Below are 19,142 nucleotides of genomic sequence, written 5' to 3'. Positions count from 1 at the left end.
TTTACATGGCCCCTTTACATGGCAGCTGTAGTAGACGTCGCAATGCCCTAGACATTGCTTGCACGCATTTCTTGGATGGCGGTGATGTCAGCTTTTGTCCTTACGAGGACATCAACCAGCCGGGCAGAGGCACCTTCCCCATTAAGGGTCCGGACATTCCAGGTGCATGCCCTCAAATCGTAGTCCTTTAGACGTTTACCGTGGTCGTCATCATAAGGGGGGGTCTCATCCGAGGCTTTGCCATGCTTCTTCACTGCAAGTGGTTTTTACGTGGCGGGTCCCAAGCCCAGCGCACAACCCATTGCTGGGACGGGGGTGGTTTCGCAACCAAATACACGTTTATATAGCGAGCCGCTTGCTCCAAGCAGACACCCGCTTGCAGCCGCNTAGCCGCACCTACTGGGGGACAGTCGCTGCAGACTTCAGTGAGCCCTTAAACCGAATAAGTCGGAGTGGCCCCACCGAAGCTCCCTCTCTTTCTTTCGTGACCCAAGGCTCCAATCGGATTTGTTACCGCATCTCGCACATGGGTTGCTCACGTTGCCAAGAGTGCGCGAACGAGGACGCAAGAGTCGGGATTGAGTATAGCCATGCAACTGTAACTGCATACCCAGCGCAACGACTATACCCTATTGCACTCCAAGTTTAATTCCACATAGCATTTTTTTAAATGGCATACATTTTTCGTCATATCAATGCCTAGTGGAAATTCAGCATAAGGTTTTTCGTTGAAAAATAAGTAGTTTATATAATTATATAGGTAAGTTTATAAAAAGGCATGGATGAGTTTCCACACTGTAGTAAGCAATACTGAAGTAGTTTCTGGATATTCACTGCGGTCTCCAGTAATCGACAAAATTCTGCTTTTACAGACAGCGTTTAAGTATAAGTTCTGCGTTATTGACTAATATAACTAGGGAGAGAGAAATCAGCTGACACGAATTTACGGCAAAAAAAATGGTGCTCTCATAAGATAGATCGAGTCAGCTGACACGTTCTAAGAATTTGCCTCCTAGATTGCGTGCGCCTGTAATTATAAAAATTATTAAATTAATTTATTTTCTTCCAGATTTGCAGAACGAGCTTTAATTTCAATAAGTGAATTCAAAAGGATGAGTTGCTGCTTTAACGGTTGTCCAAACACTATCCATCTTTGTAAAGGAACCAAAATTAAATTCTTTAATTTTCCACAATTGCCATATGTACGGAAAAAATGGATAGAGGCTTGTTGCATAAACCAAAGGGACTTGCCGAACCGCCCTTTTGTGTGCTCACTGCACTTTGTGCAAAGCGATTTAATATTCTGCAATAAAAAAATTATACTTTCTAAAAGCGCTGTGCCAATCGAGTAAATATAACCTAATTTATACATATATTATATAAATATATTAAATAATAATGATATAAATTCCTTAATAGCAAGTTTGTGCAAGACCTTCAAGTGCAGCCGAAGATGGAATATTCCTAAATTAACTAGTTGGAGTCATTACTGAAATAAAAATGCAGGGCGTAAAATTATCTTTTGACGTGGCAAGATTAAATTTTCAAGCGAATTTCTAAACGGTTAAAAAGAAAGCATTTGCATATTTTATTCTTAAGCCCAAAATGCAATAACGCAGTGGCAGTGGCAGCGGCAGTTTTTGAAATCAGCTGTTTTTTCGAAAGTGTGGTGTTCAATGAAGCGTCTCACAATACAGCAGTGGCAGCTAGCAGTACTGCTCAGTTTAGCCCAAATTCTATGTAAATTCACTGCCACTGCCGCAAACATCACAAAAACTTGGCATATTGAATTTGACTGAAGCCGTAAAGGCAACAACTAAAATATAAACAGACAAAAGGAAATGTCAAAAAAGCAGTCGCTGAAAAGCCGTATTGGCTGCATTTCTTTATTCATTCCGAACGTTTGGAATAAACTTTTTTGTTTACTTATTATTTAGAACGTTCCTGATGATATGTTAACGTATATTTCAAACGCATTCTGTTTATTCCGGCTGTGAAATGGGATTATCCGGAATGTATAAAGAAACGCAGCCATTGTGTTTGCTGCGGCAGTCACTGCCAATATTAGCAGTAACAGCTGATTTTAAAAACTGTCACTGCCACTACCACTGCGCTTTTGTATTTTGGGCTTTAAGCCGCAATATATGTATAGACCAAACAAAATGTTAAGGCATAGATCATAAGCAAGATACATTTGTATGTACATACATATATGCACAAAATAAATTTATAAGAATATATGTATGTATTTGTTTTTATTTATTACTAGCATTACCGTGCGCACATGCTTGCTCACTCGGTGCCCACAGACGACGAACAAATCTAAAAACTTAATTTTGTGCTGCAACCAAAATGTATTCAACAAAGTGTGATCGAATTTGACATTGCTCTCAGAAGAACCATCCTATAAAGTCAAATAGAAAATTTTTTTTACGAATTTTGAATCGCTTGTTTATATTTTTCGGCATAATAGTACCTTAAAAGAGAGCCTACCTGAGTTGTCAATCACACCTTGTTTAATACATCTTGGCTGTAACTGTAACCAATGCGCAACCATATAAGGTGGTAGCAAGCGCATATAAGTAAAAATCCCGTGTATTTTGTTTATTGCTTTTTTGTACATCAGGATGTCAAAACGAAAGAAAATATGAGATAATTTTCGCCATTTCGTTTTGTTGAGTTCCTAAAGTTACGCCACTTCGTCTTGGATGACATTCTGCTGTACTAATGTAGAGACAAAAATATCAAAAATAACACCACCTTATATATCCTTGCTGGAATAATGTAGTAGTGTAACATAAAAGTATAGTTTTGAGAAAAACGACTTAGAACTTTTTATAATCCAATCGACCAAATTTAAACTTTAATTGTGCGCTTCTTATTCAAAATATTCACATTTTAAATACACCACACTTTTTATTGATTCCTTAGCTGTTAATTCACAAACAAATTATGAACCATGTTTACTTAGAAATACCATTTGAGCCAATTTTTCTAAAAGCATCTGCTTATACCATCTTTACCAATTTTTATATGAAATAATTGTACACTATTTTATCTAAACATGGAAACTATAGTTTTGAGAAAAACGAATTAGAACTTTTTATAATCCAATCGACCAAATTTAAACTTTAATTGTGCGCTTCTTATTCAAAATATTCACATTTTAAATATACCACACTTTTTATTGATTCCTTAGCCGTTAGTTCACAAAAAAATTATGAACCCTGTTTACTTAGAAATACCATTTGAGCCCATTTTCTAAAAGCATCTGCTTACACGCTATTTTATCTTTAAACATTTTTATTTGAAATAATTGTACACTATTTTATCTGTTTGCATATTCAGAAAAAGTAATTGATGTATGTCGATATTACACTATTTTATTATTTACATTTTGAAGCTGCCTGTGAAAGTTAGCAGCAATATAATGAAGTAAAATACTCTGACGTTATTGTAGGATCGTAGGCACGTACGCGTGTGTGAATAGGGCTTTAGGCATATACATGTGCTTGTGATTAGACCGTAAGAAGTAGGTTAAGTAACTAGACCTTAAAACTAGTTGTATTTTAGCGAGTAAGACCCGTTGTTTGTAAAATGCTATGCGCCATTTTCAAGAAGAATAAAGATGACATTCGATTTTGGACACTGAGACCGACGGCCGCGTTTTAATTTATTGATTTGCCACCGGATATATTACATCAGAAGTGGTCTTATAACCAAATTAAAGTAAAGCATAGTTAAGTAAATTTTCGAATATTAAAGTAGCGCGCAAAATTTAAGCTAATATCTTACGATGAATCGCGAAGCTGTGATCGCAGAAAGAGATTCGTTATTGCAGTTAAAGAATTGGTGCAGTTCCATGAGCATCAACGCGAGCGGTGCAAAGGCTGGCCTAGCGAGCTGTCCGCCGAAGCTCGAGGATTATGCCCAGGCATCGACAAAGCGGGTGAACAACGGCATGATGCAAAGTCTACCGAACAAGGAATTCTAAGCGAAGGCGATGTTAAAGATAACGGCGAGAGCAACATAGAGGACAACGGTGATGACGATATTAACGGGAACAACGACGACGGTGAGAACAACGGCAGTCTTGAGGAGCAAAAGTGTACAACGGTGCGGTAATGCAATGGTGATCAATGACGACGACGCGGTATATGTACAGAGTGGCGTAGCGTATGTGCGTAACGGTGCCTTCGGAAGTCGTCCGGTTAGAAACGCCGAAGAAAATAGCGGCACAAGTAATATTACGTTCAAATTGGCCCCATTTAACTGGTTAAATGAAAAAGAGCTTTTTGTAAAACACAATCGTCCACATTGAACATTTGGAGTTAACTTTGACGGTTGTTTCATTTCAAATTAAAAAAGAAAAAAATATTCAAAATTATGTTTTTGTGTTTCAATTTGCTTTGTGCGAATGTCTGCTTCATGATATTAACGCATACGGATTACTTAGAGCCTTTAAAATATTAAGTTCATATGCACTATTTATCTCTGCGTACGATGAGACCTGATGGGAAATAACTAATTACCGCCTTGATTTCTTTTTTGGCGGGCAGACATGCATACAATTTTAATATTTCTTGATAGTTTTTAATTTTTAATATTTTTTCGAATATAAATTTTTTGAACGTTGGCGTGTCAAATGAAAGCTTTTGGCTCTTTCTGATTGGCTGAAGCAGAAAGCTTTCTGATACAACTCTGCGCTGAACTGGTTTTCAAACGAGTTAAATGATTTAACTGGTGCAAATTTCCAACAACAATTGCATGCGATTTAACTTGTTTATAAACACGTTCTGTTCATTTAACTGGTTCAAGCCCATTTAACAAGTTTAACTCGTCAATTCGGACGTAATATAACCGTACAGCAGGCGAGTTAACCGCGATTCGTGACAACGACGACGCGGAAGTAGCGGCCCCAAAAATTTAACTGCTCGAAAAGGAGATACAGTTGCTTAAACTTCAGAAGGCACAGTGGGAGCAGAACCAGGCAATGGCGAGCAAGACCAAAGTAGATGACAGGTTCGTTTTTGAGACGCTGAAAGAAGTTATACTAACCTACGTTGGTGGCGATGGTTTTGGTGCGTGGTATAGCCAAGTGATGCATTATCGCGAAATTTTCAAAGCAAACAACGCCATGCTGTGTGTAGCTGTACACTTGAACTTGAAGGGCGCCGCTTTAGTATGGTACAACGCAAAGTCGACGTTTCACAAAAGCGCAGACGAGCTGCTACGTGAGATGAAAACCGTGTTCACGTCCAACGAACGAAAACTCGAACGTCGGCGTAAATTCGAAAAACGGGCATGGGGGCCTGAAAAAAGCTTCATCAGCTATAACAACGATAAGTGCACATTGAGCAGCGACTTGAACCTTAGCGACGAAGAGTTTGCCGACTACCTTGAATGTGCTCCAAGAAGACTTTCGTACAAAGAAAAGTTAGAGTTGCAGAAAGTAATCGATGAATACTTAGAAAAAGGTTACATACGCCCTAGTGAGTCAGAGTTTGTGTCACCCATATTGTTAGTTAAAATGAAAACGGGTGAACTTAGTTTGTGCGTCGACTACGGGGAATTAAACAAAGTTACGGCAAAGAATAGTTATCCAATGCCACTTACAGACTAGAGTTGGGACTTTTAGTTCATTTCGCTGATCGATCAACCTAGTTCAAATCGCTTAAGTGAACTAGTTCGTTTAGTTCATTCTCGTTCATTTTAGTTTTCAAAATGTCTAAATTTCTTTAATGAAATGATTGCAAAACGCGCCAAATACACAACATAAGTCAACATAAAATACAAAATGCTGCAAATAAGAATTCTTTGAACTTTTTTGCAACCATTTATATTTGTGCACAGTTGTGTTGTATTTGGTGTATTAGCTTTTAATAGCTCTTCCGTATTGATTTTTAACTCAATGAAATATTTCGTAGGTATATCGTGTAAAAATTGTTGTAATACATTTTTTTTTGTTATGCCAATAAACAATTGACTCTTGACATCGAGGGCGCATTTAATAACATTGAGGTTGACACCATCATAGACTCTTTGATAGATATTGGTGTTGACGACAGTGTTTGTAGATGAATACGATCGATGCTAGTCAATAGAATCATTCAGGCAACAAATGGGGCTAGCTCTATTATACATCATGTGAACAGGGGCACTCCACAGGGCGGAGTGCTCTCACCACTGCTATGGGTGATAGCCCTGAACGGTATATTGCTAGAACTCAATAGAGGGGGAGTCAAAGTTGTGGCGTATGCGGATGATGTTGTAACAGCAGCCACAGGTCCATTCCTCTCTACCGTTAGCGAAATCCTTGAAGGAACCCTGGGAAGGCTACATGCCTGGGCTACGAGAAGCGGCCTAAATGTGAACCCAGCCAAGACAGAACTTATCCTATTTACAAACAGACACAAACTACCACAATTCAAGCTACCATCGCTAGACGGCAAGGCGCTCTCATTGACCCCCAGCGCAAAGTATCTTGGAGTCGTGCTGGATAACAAACTTAACTGGAAAACCAATGTCGAATTCCGTAGACAGAAGGCCTACATAGCATACTACACTTGCAAGAGAATCTTCAGTAGAAACTGGGGACTAAATCCTAAACTTGTGATGTGGATGTATACCGCGATCATAAGACCAATTCTAACATACGGCGCCTTGGTTTGGTGGCCCGGCCTAAGCAGACAATATAATGTCAGCAAGCTAAGAAGCATACAAAGGGCAGCAAGCGCAGGAGTAACAGGCGCACTAAGATCCTGCCCGGCAGAAGCTTTAAACGCCATCCTCAATTTAATTCCTATTGATCTCCACCTGAAAGAAGTGGCTATGAAATCGGCGGTCAGACTCAGAGAGTCGGGCCTTTGGAGGACTAGACACTTCGGACATGGGTTGATCATAAATCAAATGCAATTAAATAGGACGACAGATTATATCGTAGGCAATTTGGACTTCAGCTGTAACGTGCAAGTGCTATTCCCATCCAGAAGGGACTGGAGAAGAGACCGAGTGGCCGACCGAGAGAAGATCTCTCTATACACCGATGGATCCAAGATGGATTGCGGTGTGGGAGCAGGTGTCTACTCCAAGGAACTCGGCGTGGCTCTGTCTCTACGGTTGGGAAATAATACAAGCATCTTCCAAGCGGAAGTCCTAGGGATCCTAGAAGCCTGCAAAATCCTAGGCAATAGAGTTGGACACAGCGGTAAAGCAACAATATACTCTGACAGCCAGGCGGCGCTATTGGCAATAGCGTCACCGGTTACCAAATCCAAGCTAGTTGGGGAATGCAAAGTAATATTGCGCTCAGTGTCTCAGTCAAATACCGTCTCTCTTGTCTGGGTTCCCGGACATAGGAACATAGAAGGCAATGAGAAGGCGGATGAGTTGGCGAAGGCAGGAGCCGGTTTGGATGAATCCCAGGCAGTGGCATTGGGTTGCCCTCTTGGAGTAGTCCAAAGAGAGATTACTACGCATTTCCTTGAACTGGCTAGACGCAGGTGGTCAGATATACAGACTTGCAAGATAGCGAGAAAACTATGGCCTGACTATAACAGGGCAAAAACCTTGGACCTGCTAAGCAGATCAAGGCCAGAGGTATTTAGAATTTTAGCAACCATCACGGGCCACTGGCCCATAGGCAAACATGCGGCAAAAATAGGTCTACCCCATAATATGATTTGCCGCAGCTGTCAACTAGAAGATAGCGAAGAAAGTGTCCAGCATTTCCTGTGTGAATGTCCAGGCCTTTCGAACATTAGACACAAGACGTTAGGAAAACATCTAGTAGCAGAACTAACCGACCTATCAGGAGCTACCATTAGCGAAATCGGCAGATTCATTAGAGAGTCGTAATGGTTCGACCTAGCAACATAGGAAGTGCATAGACAAGATATTTATCCCCCGCGAGAAGTGCATCAAAATGGCGCAATAATGCGCTAATTGTATCCTAGGCAGCGACTAGGAAGCACTGCAACCAACCAACCAAACAATTGAATATAGTGAGTCTGAAAAATAAAACAGTACTAATTTTTTTATCAACACAGTTGAAATATTATATTGAGAATAACGTAAAAACAAAAACATAAATATTTCTTATAAGAAATTCAGTTGAGATCATACATGTACTATATGAAGGCCTTTTTAACAATTCAGTATGTACATACATACAGATGCCTTCAACTAATTACCACCGAAATTCAAAACGATATTCTTTGCAACTTTTGTTTATTTGTTTATTTTTAATAATTTTCATTTAAAATATAATTCAATCTACAACTGAAACAACATAAATAAAAGTTTCAAAGCTTGCACAAATTTCAGACAAATTTATCAAACTAAAAAAAAATTGTCATCAAAAATAATATTTGGAAAATTTTCGGCTATTCAATTTAATTCTAGTAAAGAGCAAATTTCAAGTCGCTAAAAATTACCACTAATTTTTTAGAATTTTTTTTTTGTGGAGGGTGTTGCGGATTATTTTCATATAAAAATAGATTTTGATCAAGCGTTATATGGAAGAAAATGTGCAACACCCTCCACAAAAAAATTCTAAAAAACCAACGGTAATGTTTAGCCACTTGAAGCATGCACTTTATTAGATCAAAATTGCATAGGCTACAAAACTGCATACCCGAAAATTTTTTAAACGTTCTAATTTTGAAAATTTTTTGAAGTTTGATTAATTTTTCTGGAATTTGTGCGAGTTTTGAAACTTTTATTTATGTTGTTTCAGTTGTAGATTTAATTATGTTTTAAATGAAAATTATTAAAAATAAATAAATAAACAAAAGTTGCAAACAATATCATTTTGAATTTCGGTGGTAATTAGTTGAAGGCGTGTTTACATGCATATTTATATAAGATACATAAAATGACAATTTAATAAAAAGTATGACTTAGGTAGTTCTTTTTTTTTAACAAATGATCACATTAAATTTACAAGTCCAATTTTACAAGTTACTGTGCAAAAATACTAAGTTTTGTACTCTGCTTGGTTTCAATAATGTTCGCCTATCCCTTAGAATTTGACCTGTACTGGAGAATACCCTTTCACAAGGGACTGATGTAGCTACTATACAAAATCGTTTTAAAACGTATCTGTACAAATGGGGATATACTTCCTTACGAGCATGCCACCAGTCTAAAGGATCTTGAGTACGCCCTAAGTATGGCTCATTCAAATATTTGTCTATTTCAACAAATGCAGCAACCTTTGAACGTTTTACTGAACTTCTGACCTCGTTATCATAATCTTCCCAGATATTATCTGTTGCTTGCGACTGGGTACTGCAAATCGGAATTTCGTTCTCATTTAAGGGTTTATCTATTCGTACAACTTTGCTCTTTAAGGAATGAATAATTTTTTGGCAAGCCAATTCATGTCTAAAACCTTTCTTCTTAAATCTAGGATCGAGAATAGTTGACGCTGAGTACAGAAAATTAGTTTCCAAATTTTTAAAACGGTTTTGCATAGTAAGCTTTGGTGATTCTTGCAACAACAATAATTTGCCACATAGAGGAGAATTGTTTGCCAAAGAATTTTGAATTAAATTATTGAGAACGACAACTTTTGATGACGTTTTACATTTTTTTCGGAGGATATTTCTATAGTTACTTCGTAAAACGGCTTTAGTATTGGCAAGGCTCCTTCAATGATTTCCCATTCAATATTACTTATTATAAGATCTGAGCGCAATATTGCTATTGTACTCATTACAGCATCTTTTACTTCTACAATTCGGGAAAGCATTTCGTATGTTGAGTTCCACCTTGTGGGTACGCTCTGCTTAAGTTTTAGAACAGGCATTTGCATTTGAACTTGAAAATCCTTCAGCCTTTTTGTTCCTTGAGTGCTACGATTAAAATACTCCGCAATATTTTTAACCTTTCCTGCAATATCTGCGATTTCACCGAGTCCTTTTTGAACGACTAAATTTAATAAGTGTGCAAAGCAACTTATTGAACGCCATTGACCCAATTTTACTGCGCTTAGAATATTTGCTGCACTGTCACTTACTGTAGCAGCCACTTTATGAGATACATTCCAACGCTCCATCACTTCTTTTAAAAAATTACATAAATTTGCACCGGTATGACTAGCGTCAAATTCCTCACAACATAAAAGAGCCGAGCAAAGCTTAGTGTTGTCATCAATAAAGTGCGCTGTTGCAGCGATGTAACTTACATTAGTGGAAGACGTCCAACCATCGGTAGTAAGGCATACCGCAAACGTCTGCTGTAGCTTTTCCCTGACTTCAGCTTCAATATCATTGCAAACACGTGGAATAAGCTTTTGCGAAAGTGTCTTTCTGCACGGCATTGTGTAGGTGGAACACTTAGACACCATCTCTACAAACTTTACCAACTCAGGCTCATCTACCATTCGCAATGCGTGATGTCCTTTTGCTATCATTTTTACTAACTGCATGTTAATTTTCTCCTCTGATCCCTTGGTTGGGCGCTTTTTGTAAAAATTGTTTATTGAGAGTTGTTCGCTGTGTGTTGGTTGCTCATTTTGTCCCGGTTGCTCGTGCTGCGCTGGTTGATCGCTCTGAGGCGGCTGTTCCGATGTGCCGCTGTTTATTTGCTTTGCCTTTGTATTAATAAAAGGATGCCTTATGGATCCTCCGTTGTAGCTGATGGAAACCAAACAATGCTTACCATAAGCGCGCTTCCCATCACAGTTTTTAAAGTAATTCCAAATTTCACTTCGTTTCCCTGCCATCTGTAAAAGAGAACATATGTATATTTCTTTAATATATACACCCCTATGCTGTAATCCGAATGTTCGTACCTACGAACTCGTAGCTCCGTTTCGAAAATTCGAAAATTGATATGCTGTAATCCGATCGTAACTATCAGCGGCGCTGCCAGCTAAAAACGTGAAATTCGAAGTTCTTAATCAGCTGCTTTGACAGAAACAAATCAAAATAAATATAATCGCAAGTGAATAGTGAAATTAAAAAAAAAAAATAGTTGAATCATTATTTGAAAAGACTTTTCCTTAATTAAGTAGAATACAAAGGATTCAGTGGCCGGTGCACCTGCACTGGCCCCACAATTACCTAATTTTACTACCTTTTATTTATTTTGCTCATCTCGCAGAACAACGAAAATGGCTATCAATTTATGTAGTTATATACATAATTAGATAATATTCGGTGAAAATTTCGCTTGCAGTAATTTCTACATGGTAAGTGCTCCGCCAATATTTGGTTTCATACGGATTCGGATACCTTCCTCATGTCCCAGGAGGAAGAACACCTAACAGTTGCATTAATATACAAAGGAGACTGATAGGAGATTGTTCTGTTAGCTTAAATGATAAAATGTAAGTTCCCTCCTTTTAAGGGCCTCCATTTCACTAGATATTGACCTGCTTTAATTCTTGGAACGCTCCTTTTACAAAGCCTCGACCAATGTCCGGCCTTTCGCTCATGCATTCCACCAGTTTTTCGTATTGCGAGCGATTTGTTGTGATCTTCGATATGATAATTTTGTAAACATTTAATAATCAATTTTGTTTTCTATTCACACTTCAACTTACATACATACTTTTGCGTTTACACTCTTTATTTTATTGATATTTTAACACAATTTGTTTCGCTCCGACACGAGTTGCTATTCGTACAAAATTTCCGACAAATACATAAAAATGACAGCTACATCGGATTCAGGCATACCAACATTACGAATTTCGAAGATGGCCTACGAATTTCGGAACGACAACGCGGATTACAGCATACCAATTTTAGGATTCGTAGCAAAATCGAATCTACGACGGATTACAGCATAGGGGTGATAATAATTTAGTGAATAATAATGAAATAAAATACTCACTTTTTATACAGAACAACCAACGCTTTGTTTGAGCGCAAACAAATGAACGCGGGAAATTGTAGCTTTTTCTTCACCAAATGTCATTCATCATTTTCGTTGAAATGACAATTGTCACATTCGTTGAAAGTAGTGTTGCCGAGGAAAAAAAATTTGTATTATGTAGTTGCAAAATGCTGTCTCATGCATTTAGTAATAGAGCCAAATGACTATTTTAGGAATATATGTAATAAAGAAACAGGCAACTGGGAGCAAATAGCTCGTTTAAAATTTCGAACTAGTTCGTTCGATCAATTCAACGACCTAGTTCATTGAACGACCTAGTTCGTGAACTTCCCAACTCTATTACAGACCATTTGTTAGACATGTTAGCGAACAAGAAATTTTTCAGAAAGCTGGATCTGAAGAACGGGTTTTTCCACGTTTTCATGAGCGAAGACTCGATAAACTATACGTCGTTTAGGGCAGTATGAATTCTTGAGAATGCCGTTCGGATTGAAAAATGCGCCGGCAACATTCCGAAAGTTTATTAATGCAATTTTTTCACAGATGATTCGCAAGGGCGAGGTTATAGTTTATCTCGACGATATAATGATAGCAACGGAGAACATCAAAGAACATATGTATATGTGGTCCAGTGGAATAACAACACAATTCAAAAAAAGACCCTCAATCCTCTTAAGGGCTCATTTCTCTAATCCTTATGTAATCTTAAGTGCTTTTTTTAGTTGTGTCGTTATTCCAGAGGACCATCGGACAGCGTGCCGTGGGAATTATTGCGAATTTCGCAAAATGTTTCGGTGGCTGAAATTCTAAACGCTATATTTTCAATTACCACTGGAAAAATTTATTTATGCAAACGAGTATGGAAGCTTCGAAGACGCGCAAATGGGAAAAACATAGTCCGGTGTACTTTTGTTCAGGCCTACTGCGCGTGTTATATTTTTAAAGAAACAAAGAAGTATTTTAGTTCATTTTTTTTCACAGCCATTTTGTTGTAAATCGAACAGTTGTCATCGTATAATTACTAGGCACACCTTGGTTTAGAGTAAAAAGCCTGGCCTTTAACTTGGTAAAAGACCCGCAGCTATACAATAATACATATTTGTGAATAAACAATTCCGATATACTTTATGTTAGTAAGATACCCTTTTATAGAAGGTTAGGTAAGGTTATACGGCCAGGCCGAAGCCACGCGGTGACCCTTTTAAAAAAATCCTTGAATGAATTTTGTCCACCTACCTTGTTCCACACGATACACTGTGCATCGATAAAATTATAATAATAATAATAATAATAATAATAATAATAATAATAATAATAATAATAATAATCCCAACGGTTGTTGCCCTGCATTCCCGCCCATCCGCACGAGGGGCGCAGTCCGCATGACGTACGGAACCAGTATTTTCAATTTTTGCGCCGAGTCACGATAGGCAGGAGTTTGTTAAGTGTCGAGCTCTAAAACTGTTCAGCTACAGAACTAAATTCATCAGCCGATTTTATGTCATTATGTTCATGATACATTTATTGAGAGAGGAGAGTACCGCTTTCTTAATACTGAAAGGCGGATCTGATATATCAAACGTGCTGGAATGAGAGTTAAAATCCTTGAATAAGCAACGGAGTGGGTCGTGCAATTCAAAATTAGTTTTACAAGCTTTCAGAAATAGGGGACATAAGTGTCTTGATACCCGGGAGGGAACATTAAGGCTGACTTCACCCAGAAGAAGCGGACTTGAAATTGAGCATGTTAGTAATTTAACTATAAAAATTGTACCAAGCATTTGCCTGCGACCGGAAAGTGTAGGAAGATTAACAAGTTTTAATCGGCTCGTATAAGGGGGGAGGTTATATTCAGAATCCCAACGGAAATTTCTTAAAGCAAAAAGTAGGAATCGTTTTTGAATTGATTCTATCTTGTCTGAGTTAATTTGATACCTTGGATTCCAAACCACCGAACCTTATTCCAGATTTGGTCTAACTAATGTTGTAAACAGGGTTTTAGTGATATAAGTGTCACAAAATTCTTTTGACCATCGTTTCACAAATGCAAGTACACCTTTATGGGCTGTTTTTGCTTACGCGTAAAAGCACATTTAGCGCATTTAGCTCTAAATGCTACTCTAAATGTACATTTATCCATACAAAATTCGTCACCTAAATGCAACTCCAATCTTGCATTAAGAATCTAAATGCTAAAAGCAACCCTGTGATCTTCCAAAATTTCCACGATTCGAACATGGTTTAAAGATAAAAAGTGGCAACATTGCTTTTTCGAGTATACAGTTGCTAGCTGCGTTTCAGTGATCGCCGATCGAGATTTGTTTTATTTTACATTACATATTTGGATAAAGAAAAGTTAAGCAAATTCAACATCGATGTGATGCTGATAGAAATCTGGATCAATTTGTGATCAACTCTGTTTGTTTTGTTTCCTAATTAAGTGAGGAAATTTCAATTGACAGCACCGACAAATGAATATATACACAAACAAATGTTCGGTTATGGTTAAAACAATTAAATTTTTTGTATTGAATTTTTGGTTTAAAATTTATTTTTTCCTTTTCAGTATGGTTTTTGCACATTATCTTCTGCTTGAGAATTGATCGTAATATATACGGATCTAAATAAGAGACTGGAACACGGCTGTTTGTCAAAAGCATACGATTTCGAACTCGCGTAAATGTACATTTGCTAAATGCTATAGCATGAACACTCTTCGAAAACATATGTTCGAAAGTGCTAAATGTTGCATTTTAAATGCAGCAAAAACGCTGCATTAGCCTTGTTGACTGTGACATTAATGTGAAGATTAAAATTAAGCTTAGGATCCATTGTGATACCAAGGTCCACAAAATTGTATACCTGTTCCAGGTTATGGTTACCTATTGTATAAGAAGAGGGATGAACAGCTCTTCGCGAGAAGCACATTAATTTACATTTCTTGAGATTTAGAGGCATAAGATTTACTTTACACCAGTAAGCCATGCTGCAAAGACCTTTCTATAATTGAAACGTACGATTTATAAAGCAAGAACAGAACCGGGCCTAGGTAGCTACCTTGAGGGACTCCTGAAGTAACATCAATGACGGCAGAGATAGTATTTTTAAACATTACCCTTTGTGATCTATCATAGAGGTATGAACGTAGAAGATTAGGTGGAAGACCAAGAAGGCTCAGTTTATAGATGAGCAACGAGTGGCACACTTTGTCAAATGCTCTACTGAAGTCAGTATATATAACATCAACAGTTTTGCTTTCACTAAATGCCTTTGAGATATAGGATGTTAACTCAAGTAAATTTGTAGAAGTTGATTTGCCCTTGCAAAATCCATGTTGACTATACGAAATGCTAGAAGAGATAGAATGCGTCAACTGATTTGTTATAATTGCTTCAAATAATTTAGGAATTGAAGAAAGCTTAGCTATTCCCCGGTAGTTCTCCACTGAAGATCTGCTACCGCTTTTATGTTGCGGGGTTATGAACGATTCCTTCCATATAGTTGGAAAAACGCCCTCTTTAAGAGACAAATTAAATAACGCTGTTAACGGCTCATAGAGATAATCAGCACAATTTATAATAATACAAGCAGGGATCTGGTCAGGACCATTACTGAAGGACTGCTTTAAGGATTTCGGATAAACTACTACATCATCCGGAGATATTATTGGGATATTTATTGAGTTCATTGGACATAGTTTAAAAGGATAGTCAATGTTACCATGTGAGTTAATGGAATAATTGAGGAGACGGTATTTTGATACTTCATGGCGGAAGGAAACCCACGTACATTTCGCTTGGAGTTTACGAAGTCATAAAATGATTTGGGGTTATATGTTATACGCCGTTTGATTTTACACAAGTAAGCTTCATAACACTTTTTGTTGTTTTGCAAAAGTGAGTATTTTACATGGTATGAGTGTAATCTAAAATAACGTGACTTTCTGTTTTTAAAATTTCTCAGTTCTTTAGTGAACCATAACTGTGTTTGTTCTTCAGGAACATACATGCGTTTAGGCACATGCTTTTCAAATAATTTATGTAAAGTAAAGTTAAAAAGTGCAACGCTTTGTTCCATATTTTCTTTATATGCAGGCCACGACAATTTAGATAGTTCTTTGTTAAGCTTTTTAAAGTTGGCTTTCGAAAAATCAAAGCGAATATTTGGTTCGTATGCTTGGGTACCGCAATTTCGAACATCACTTATAACTTCGTAAGATATCTCCATAGCAGGGTGGTAGACATCTTCGGACAAAACTAGTGGATCACACTTATTTACAACGGACTTAGATGCATCATCAACATAAACAAGATCTAATACTTTACCAAACTTATTGTGAAGTACATTAACCTGAGTTAGGCAGAGTTCAGCCATCTCCTCTAAAAATACGTTGTTGCACGCACTAGACGCGAAAGGTACGATATCGTTGTCAATGATGTTCCATATGCTTGGTAAATTAAAATCACCCAACACAATCATTGAATCAGAGGGTTTAGTCAGTAAATTAACTGATTCCAGTAAAGAGATGAGTCGTGAATACACCAATGGGTCAGATCGGGAAGGGATATAGCATAGCTAAGTAAATATACCCTTTTCCAACCTGCACACGAATGCATTTGAAGTCTACTGAATCAATTACCTTGTTTATATGGCATCAAACGCGGTATCGAATTAACTCGTGTCAGCGTAGCTCTCCTGAAATGCAAGTGTTTATATGCAACACAAGAAATGAGTCGATCGAACACACTTTCAAACAGAGTTTATCCCGATGCAACCCTGATAATACATGTGTCAATTCTTGAAAATAATAAACATGGAAAAATAATAATTAAAGACTCAAACAGCCATGAAAAAAGGTTATTAGCTATTAATTTTATAACAAAGCTTAGCTTTAATGTAATTTCAAGAGCTATTTAAATGGTTTACTTTATACAGAGTTGCACGAAACAACCGTGTGGACAAATCCCGTGTTTTTATGCACTCTCAACACGATTCAATAACTCTTAACTCGCATTCAAAATGTGATTTATGGTGGGACCGTTAAATGTTTCAATTCGATTAGAAAATGTGTTTACATGTGTGTGTCCATATAACATGGTTTGACTTAAATCGAATTTGGACATCATATAAAGGTGGTAAATGTGTGGAAGACTAACTTCTTGAGATGGTATTGAAGAATCTCTGAATTGCAAATGTGAGGTTTTAGCCAAGTTTCAGTGAAAGAAAGAATATTATAATTACATTCAAGGCCTTTAAGGTATAAGTTCGTTAATTTAGTATTTAAGCCTCTTACATTTTGGTAATAATTACTTAAAGCAGATTTAATAATTAATTTTTTGATTCAGTGTTATGACGGGGAATATTAGCAAAGTTATTTCCTTTTTTGGGCCTATATTCGAATTCACGAACGAAAGCTCCGGAGGCCAAAAAGAACTACTAAGCAGCGCATTAAAATTATCTAAATTTACGTCAATTTTATACGAAGCAATATTTCTTTCGTATTTAAAATTAAATTTTCTGATGCTTAAGTCAACAGTTGTAATTTTTGATGAGATATAAAGCTTTATATCGTCTTCGGTAGTGTCTCTCGAAAATCTAGAGACAAAGATTGACTTATTTGGCGGAACCACAACAAGTTTCCTTGTATCAACTGGAGTACCGGCGGAAGGGGTTGAGTTACTGCGTTACTAGTTGACGATAGGGAAGGCGGTGGAGGCTTTGAAGATGATGTCACCACTTCTATTGGGGAAGGGGAAGATACTTCAGGCTCGTTATTATCCGAAGCAGATTTCGTTACACGCTCTTTTGAGGCTGAATCCTCAGATGCTGGAGGACATGGATACGATAGATTAATTAAATTCTGACGTGCAACGGCAATACTTTCCTTAGATGGACTATGAAGACGCTTAAGTTTAGACACACGGATATCCTTAACAGATTGCCAGGTATCTAAGCATTTGAATGATTTAAACACATTTTCATAATGCATACATTTTTCTGTCAGTACTGACAATTCTCTTCCATTTCTGTAAAACCATTTCTGGTTTGCCTAAATCGCTTGAAAAGATCAACTTCGGTTGACCTGCACTTTACGCAAGACGAGCGAAGACCCTTGCCATCATTAATAGCGTCCAGAATTCTTCCCGTCAAACCAGCACATTTCAGATGGTAAATACCATCACACAGCCAGCACGATAAGTAGCGTTCAGAATCGCTTTTAATTTGGCAAGTATTAAGATCGCACTTCATATTGAAAGATTTCTGTAATAACACTCGTTAATAAAAAGACAAACAAAATAAATTATAACAGTTAAGGAGCTGATGTAAATAGCTTTAAATAAATGTAGCAATAACTTTCACTTAGCTTCAATTATTTCACACTAAGATGCTCATAGGCACTTTTTATCACTACTTTAACTCAGAATTAGCACAATAAACTTAGCAAATAGAAACCCAAAATCAGAGCACAATATAAGTACAACCTCACAGCTTTACATTTGCAAAGAAAAATGTGTACACGTCTTTTAATGTTATAAGGAATTATTAGATAAAAATTGTAGGAAATTTTGTGGGGAAACATTTTCAAACATGTAGGAAAAAGTGGAAAAGTGGGGATTTTATTTTTGTTGAGTGGGGATTTTCCAAAAAAGTATGTACCACCACTGCACCACTGTTAGTCATCGAAAGTAGAAAACCATAGAGTTGGCATTCTTGATACCGCAGAAAATCTAATTTATTAAAATACCATTAAGATGGTGTGTACAATTCATCGGCGCCGGCTTTTGCCTTTTTTATTTTATTTTTACATGAATCGCGTTTAATTCGCCACACGGCTTCTGTGGTTCTATTCTGTAACCAGTTAGCAACAAATTTCGGATCGATATCGCAAGTTTGCGACAAGTATTACGATTTTTCTATTCTATAAAGATTTTCTAACGATTTCTATCGCAAAGCTTGCAATTTTGGCCCCTATTATGAGTTGCATTCGATCTTCGACTGCGGTCGAAAGTGCCAGAGAACGTAAATTTATACCTTTTTTATGCCTCTTTTCACTTTCTTTCTTTTTTGGTTTTTTTTCCAAAAAAAATTCTAAGTCGAAAAGATTTAAAAACTTAGTTATTTCCATAAATATCGAACGTTAGGAAAATGTGCTTAAATAGTTTCGGCTTAGTTTAGCACAAAAGATTGTTTCACAGGCTTTGGTTTTTTTTCGAAAAATCCAATACCAGTACAGTTTTTTACTTGGAAATATCACAAAAATTTGAAAATGTTATATAATATTTTCGATTTATTTT

At 37.2% G+C, this 19,142-nt stretch overlaps 1 protein-coding gene and 1 long non-coding RNA gene across 2 annotated transcripts in view; one reads left to right on the top strand and one right to left on the bottom strand.

Annotated features, from left to right (window-relative positions):
* The window catches only part of LOC108371051 (uncharacterized), a 13,017-nt gene extending 10,630 nt beyond the window's left edge, over positions 1-2,387 (top strand). The window contains exons 2-3 of the long non-coding RNA XR_001848712.1: positions 1,070-1,348; positions 1,420-2,387. This is a non-coding gene — a long non-coding RNA (uncharacterized LOC108371051). The remainder of the gene's footprint in view (positions 1-1,069; positions 1,349-1,419) is intronic.
* A 7,163-nt stretch (positions 2,388-9,550) lies between these two features.
* LOC108371050 (zinc finger BED domain-containing protein 4-like) lies at positions 9,551-10,729 on the bottom strand (the record flags this gene model as incomplete). Its single annotated transcript, XM_017626538.1, has 1 exon — positions 9,551-10,729. A coding segment is annotated over one exon (1,179 nt), but the record flags the coding sequence as incomplete, so codon positions are not given.
* Between the last annotated feature and the right edge of the window lie 8,413 nt (positions 10,730-19,142).

Source organism: Rhagoletis zephyria, unplaced genomic scaffold, assembly GCF_001687245.7.
Source record: "Rhagoletis zephyria isolate East Lansing unplaced genomic scaffold, Rhagoletis_zephyria_1.1 Rzeph_scaffold_04672, whole genome shotgun sequence".
Classification (NCBI taxonomy): domain Eukaryota; kingdom Metazoa; phylum Arthropoda; class Insecta; order Diptera; family Tephritidae; genus Rhagoletis; species Rhagoletis zephyria.
This window is presented reverse-complemented; position numbering and strand designations above follow the sequence as displayed.